This window comes from Etheostoma spectabile, chromosome 6 (assembly GCF_008692095.1).
Source record: "Etheostoma spectabile isolate EspeVRDwgs_2016 chromosome 6, UIUC_Espe_1.0, whole genome shotgun sequence".
In the NCBI taxonomy this organism is placed as follows: Eukaryota; Metazoa; Chordata; class Actinopteri; order Perciformes; family Percidae; genus Etheostoma; species Etheostoma spectabile.
This window is the reverse complement of record NC_045738.1, coordinates 6,996,019-7,002,130: the sequence shown is the minus strand read 5'-3', so window position 1 is coordinate 7,002,130 and position 6,112 is coordinate 6,996,019. Positions and strand designations below refer to the sequence as shown.

At 42.5% G+C, this 6,112-nt stretch overlaps 1 protein-coding gene across 5 annotated transcripts in view; it reads left to right on the top strand.

Annotated features, from left to right (window-relative positions):
• Nucleotides 1-6,112, top strand: part of fhod3b (formin homology 2 domain containing 3b) — a 134,391-nt gene that overhangs the window by 53,715 nt on the left and 74,564 nt on the right. For all 5 annotated transcript variants that reach the window (XM_032518285.1, XM_032518284.1, XM_032518286.1 and 2 more), the window contains exon 4: nucleotides 1,815-1,882. In XM_032518285.1, coding sequence (XP_032374176.1) covers nucleotides 1,815-1,882 — 68 coding nt within the window. The remainder of the gene's footprint in view (nucleotides 1-1,814; nucleotides 1,883-6,112) is intronic.

The following is a 6,112-nucleotide window of genomic DNA, read 5'->3' as shown; positions in this document are numbered from 1 at the left end:
TACATTCCGTTTATCGCACCGTTGTGACAAAAAGGGAGCTGAGCCAGAAGGCAAAGCTTTCGATCTACCGGGCAATTTTTGTTCTTACCCTCACCTATGGTCATGAAGGCTGGGCCATGATCGAAGAACGAGATCCAGGGTACAAGCGGCTGAAATGGGTTTCCTCAGGAGGGTGGCTGGCTCTCCTAGAGATAGGGTGAGACCTCATCATCCGAGAGGAGCTCGGAGTAGAGCCGCTGCTCCTTCGCGTCGAAAGAGCTGTTGAGGTGGTTTGGGCATCTGGTAAGGATCCTCCTGGGCGCCTCCCTGTTCCAGGCACTTCCATCGGGAGGAGGCCTCGGGGAAGACCCAGGACTAGGTGGAGAGATTATATCTCCAACTTGGCCTGGGAACGCCTCGGGATCCCCAGTCGGAGCTGGTTGATGTGGCTCGGAAAGGGAAGTTTGGGGTCCCCTACTGGAGCTGCTGCCCCCGCGACCCATACCGGATAAGCGGCCAAAGATGGATGGATGGATGGATGTTTCTCTTTTTTTATCTGTTTACAGCTGAAGAAACAATAATGATAGAGGCCTGTTGCTCTGAATCACTACTCATCAATTATCTTTCTCACACTTTGATAGAATCAGTGGCAGCTGTTTGTGAAGAAGGAGCTCATGGGCACAACTCATTTGTGTGTGTGTGTGTGTGTGTGTTGTGTTTGTGTGTGTGTGTTGTATGTGTGTGTGTGCTCCTCTCAGTTGCATGTTTGGGTATTCAACTTCCTAAGCCCTGCTCGTCCAATCAGGACTTCACCTGCGCAGTGGTGCACAAACAGACTAGACCATTGCAGTGATTAATGTAGGGTGTGTTTGTGTGCATGTGTGTGTGTGTTGTGGTGTGTGTGTGAAAGAGAGAGAGAGAGAGAGAGAGAGAGAGAGAAAAGCAAGAGAGGGAATGAGAGAGAGAAAGAAAGAAAGAAAGAAAGTGCCTCGCTGTGTTCATGTCTGTGTACATGCCAGTCTCCTTTCAGATCTTTGCTGACTAAAACGAATCATCATGCCTTCAAGCAAAAAGTGTCTGTCAAAGCGACAAAAATGATATTTAGCATACCAATAAGACAATGGGTGAATTAAACGACCATACAAAGACAGAAGCAGAAGAGTACTAAACTGTACTGCATTGCACTGCACTGGACCAAACTGTACTGTACGTACTGTTTGCTGCGTTATCTGCACCAGCAGGTTTTGCTGAGTCAGAGAGTTCACACAGCATAATGATGAGCTACAGGATAGAGCTCAATGCTGCCACTCCACGGCAGACTCTGCAGACTGCACACACAGGCTAAAGGATGTCAAGTAGTTGCGATGAGATTTCCGCCTCCATCACAAACATCTGTCATCATCATATCTTCTCTTTTAATCCTCTGTGTGTTTCCATGATGCTGCACATTGTGGTGGCTATTGGCTTAAGTTTCTGCTTGACTTTGTATTAGGGAAGCTACAGATTGGCTTTGTCAGCAGGAAACATCCACTGTTAATAACTCTCCACAGATGTGTTTGAGTTGCTTCATGCTTTGCTATCCCTGTTCCTCTTGCAAGACATTTTTTTAAATTTAGCTACTCAGGTTAATTGCTGCCAATGATGTTGCATGGCGCAGATTTTTTTTTCATAGGCCCATCATGCAAGTGATACACAAAAACACTAGTAGACGCAATTCATTTTTAATAAGAAGTCACGATGATTTTAATCTCTTGTCCATTTTATGTATTCCTATTAACATAATAGAATAATTCCAACCCACGTGTGTGACTTTTGTTTCCTTTTTTCTTTTATAGAAAAACTCTACAATTCAACTGGACGGGAGCTACGGAGAGCCCTCTTTTCCCTCAAGCAGATTTTTCAGGTAATTATTTCTCTCTTATTTTTGTTGAATTCTAAACAATTATATCTTTTTAAAATCTCCAGCTCACAACATACAGTGATCATGTTTTCATGATCTAATAGGCATTTCTTCAAGAATGCAGCATTGTTAACATGTTAACTACTTCTGCCACTATGGCTACTACACATATAACATCAAGAACTATATGTAGTGTGCAGACATGCATCAGTGCCACATGCACACAGCCACACCACACACACGCCACACACACACACACCACACGCACTCATACACCAGCATTGTTTTCTTGAGCTGCTTGAGTCTGCCTTCGTGGCAGCTATGGGTGTTCAGGTCTGGTCATACTTCACACACTGGGCTTGGCTGGGCTAGGCTGGGCTGCCTGGGGGGCAGTCGGCCATAGAGGGGGAGGGTTAACCCACAGTTATGGAAAAGAGAGCACAGACTGGCAACAGATTGATCGGCCCAAAATAGATTAGAATACCTCACTTTTTACACATGAATGGTGTGGGGCTTCTGCTGTAAAGAATGACCATTATTCTTGTTGTCGAAGAAAATATCCAACTGCGCTGATACAGTATAACTTTAAGATTAGTTTTTCGGGCACTTGAGGTCTTATTGACGACAGCTGAAAAATAAGGGGAGACAGGGGGAGAACGACATGCATCAAAGGGCCACAGGTCTGAGTGAACCCTGGCCCGCTGCTCGAGGGCAAACCTCCACTGTGGGCGCCCGCTCTACAAACTGGAGCTATCCAGCGCCCATGTCAGTATACTTATCAGTATATCACTACTACTTTGCAGTAGTGCGAGTGTATATGTGTGAGTCTTAAATAACAGGTGTGAGATGCAGGTGCTTTTGTCATTGAGGAGAACATGTGGGATTAATTGGGGAGGCCAAAGCAACAGGAATTTGAACACACTGTAAGCAGATTGCATTGCTCATTGCTCTTGTAGTAGCTATAACTGAATTTCAAGTAATATAGAAATGTTTATTCAGCTGAGATTTTGTAAAAGCTGAATTGAGAAGTGCTCATGCGCTCTGCACATCCACTAGTTTTTTTTTTTTTGCATTACATTTTCTGCTTTAAGCATGACAAGTAATTTCTCCACTGTGTGCATAAGAAATTATGTATAATTGTGAACATTAAGGTCATAAATCATTATAACAGTTGCTGTTGTTTGGGGGTTGTTAATTTCTTTATCACGTAAAACTGTTCTAATATTGTAAATAGTTGTATGAACTATTGACAAAAGCTCCCAGATCATTATTTCTCGCACACACTCTTATTCTATTCAGCTCCCCTACAGTACATCATAGAGTTGACAGTTCCCTGGGAGGACCCCATCGAAGAAGCGTATGAGCTTAAGAAGTTGCGCTATTCCAACTTAGCAGCTGAGGAAGAGGACAGAGCAGCCATCCTTCAAATCTCCCGAATTGATGTGGTACAAATCTAGGGATTGCAACATCTAGTCCTTTCGACGAACCTAGTCATTATTCGCAAGCAATGTTCATGCACGTTCAGCCAACGTTCATGTTTACATCACTCTGAGGACAATTATGTGGTGGAAGGTGAACTAAATCCATCAAATATAATTGTTTAAAATACTGTACATACCAACGTAGTCTCTGGCTCTGTAGGTGATATGTGACAACTCTTAATAATCCCCCTTTCTCCTGACCTCTTTCCAGGATGACAAAACCTGGTGCACGAGTTTGTTGTGGCGAAGGACTGACGTGTTGATTAAAGTGGGCGCTGAAGCCGACCAACACCAGAACTACATCCTAGGGTACGTGCACTGTAGACAGCAACTTTTCACCATTACTTACAGCATACTCCCTCTCCACTCCACCTTCTCACACCTCAATTTACAACACATGCTAATCGAGGATGTTATAATAATCCTTTAACACTTTTCTTTCCATAACCTATCCAGAGCCACATGTGTTAGTACGCAATGTAAATTGATGCGTGGCTTGATGACATTTTCACACTCACACACCTAAGGCGTAACAAACTGAAATGTGGGCCACAGACAATGTAGAAGTAAGCCAAGTTTAGCAGCTGGTTATTTATCTGTCCCATAACGGTAAGGTGAAAGATCATGTGTGTTAAGGTCGGGGAGGGGCAGTGCGTTCAGGGATACTAGAGGTACAAGGGATTCATAGCACCCGCTGCAAGGTCACTAGCATTTAACAGCGCTGTGAAGGGGCAGGTCACACATGCTTAAGTCTAATAAATTTCTGGCAGAATATTGCAGATCATAAAACTAATTTCCCCTCCGTTTTTTCCCTTTGCTTTCTTTAATTTTCATTTTTCCTCATGTGTTCCCTCATCTTTTCATGACTATGTTTTCATATCTATTTTTTCAACTTTTTACGTACAGTAAATAAGTAAACGTAGAAACAAACGCATAAGCTTCAATCCTTTTGTGATAAAAGGTTCCGTTTTAGACTAAAATTTATTTGGCATTGGGCAATAATTTTCTTCATAAATTCTTGCTAAATGTAATTAAGTGTACTTGACCCTCATAATTTGGGGTGAATAGTTCAATCAGTTGTTACCTCTCTATTTTACTTAATTAGATGCTGTCTGTTCGTAAAGGTATGCTCTAATTTCCTCCCTGGCAAGTTATAAACATAAATATGACCACCGCCAGACTACCTCTAGAGGCTCCGATGTTTAATGTTTGATGCTTTATCTGAACTTGGCCTGGTCCCTCACTCTATAGAGCTAGAAAATGACAGTAACCTGTGGTATTGAAAATAAGATTTGGCTTTGAAACAAGAAATATTGGCACTGAAAAATGTTGAACTGATATAAAAAACACAACATCAAAAAGTAATAATCTTACAATCCTATGATATTATTTCACTTTGATCTGTTTGCATCATGATAGGTTTTTCAATGTCAATCTACATGATGTCTGTGTCTTTTAGTGACAGTTTTTTTTTACGCTGTCAATTTTTACAATGTCACTGGTTTTCAGGTTCAACTTGTTTTGGCATAGGGAGGGCCTGAAGGGAGGACAAGAGGGCTGGTTTATGGGTAATTACTAGGCTACTAGCGAGAGACCGACCACACCCAGGAATCCTACAGATGTGTTAAATTGCATAGCTGCAATGTTTTCCTCAAGTTTAAGTCAGTTTGTCTCATTTTTTTCACAGGCTGGTTTAGTGTTATCTTTAATGTAGGCCTAAGCTGTGCTGTTAGCAGAGGTTAGCACTGTTACTTAATTCAGCACACTCCTAGTTTGGCTAATTGTAGCTAAGTCTCCTGCCGGGGATGTCAATGTCTTCTATAATCTAGTATTTATAATAGCAGTAATTCTTCCTTTAGGATTCCTAAGGCCAGTGTTATTCTGGTGCACAAGGCTTGACTCACTCATTAGCTCCGTCATGGATGTAAGAGAACGCTCGTTAACACTGGCACAGAACCTTACCGCCCCTCCCCCATAACCTCCTCCTTACAAGAATGATGCTGCTGACGTTTCTAGGCAAATCACACACATCCACTAACAGGGTAAATGGCCAAAACAGTCAGAGGATGAGAACGATGGTGTTTTGGAAACTTCAGAGTTTACACGTGTAAGAGTTGTAACAGTGGTGTCATTGTGCTGTGAATGATGAGACCACTTCTCTTATTCTTTCACTCCTCCTACTTGCTGTCCCTTTTTCCTTTATCTCCCGAGAATTCAGACAAAACATCTGTCAGTGCGGTTCTTTGGGAATTTCTTATTCTTTTATTCTTTCATGTGCTAATTTATCACTCCATCTCTGCAGACTCCGCAGTTTCAGCTCATGTATCTCACATCACCCAAGAGAAACTAACTAAACTTCACCTGTTTCAACTCCTGCCTAATTCTCCTGGCCAGCTGGGATGTGTGAAGTGTAGCAGATTACTTCCTTGTGAGCCATGTGCTGGAGAACACGAGTCGAGCATGTGTCTAGAACGCAGATGCAGAGGTCAGAAATGTATATGATCTGGCTGCTTTACTGTCGATGACTTCCAAGAGGAGCTATGTCATAAGGATTCCCAGGGCGAGTAAATTAAATGCCTGAAACCTTCACAAGCAGAGAAAACAGCAAGAGAACCAACAGTAATTGCTTTTGGTATAAAGCATGTCACTTCTAAAGTGGGTTTCCTTACTGTTATCTTTCAAGTTGGGGGTCAGTCAAAAAACAAAAAGGAGAAATAGGAATGCAGTCTTAAACCCATCGTCGGGGTGCATT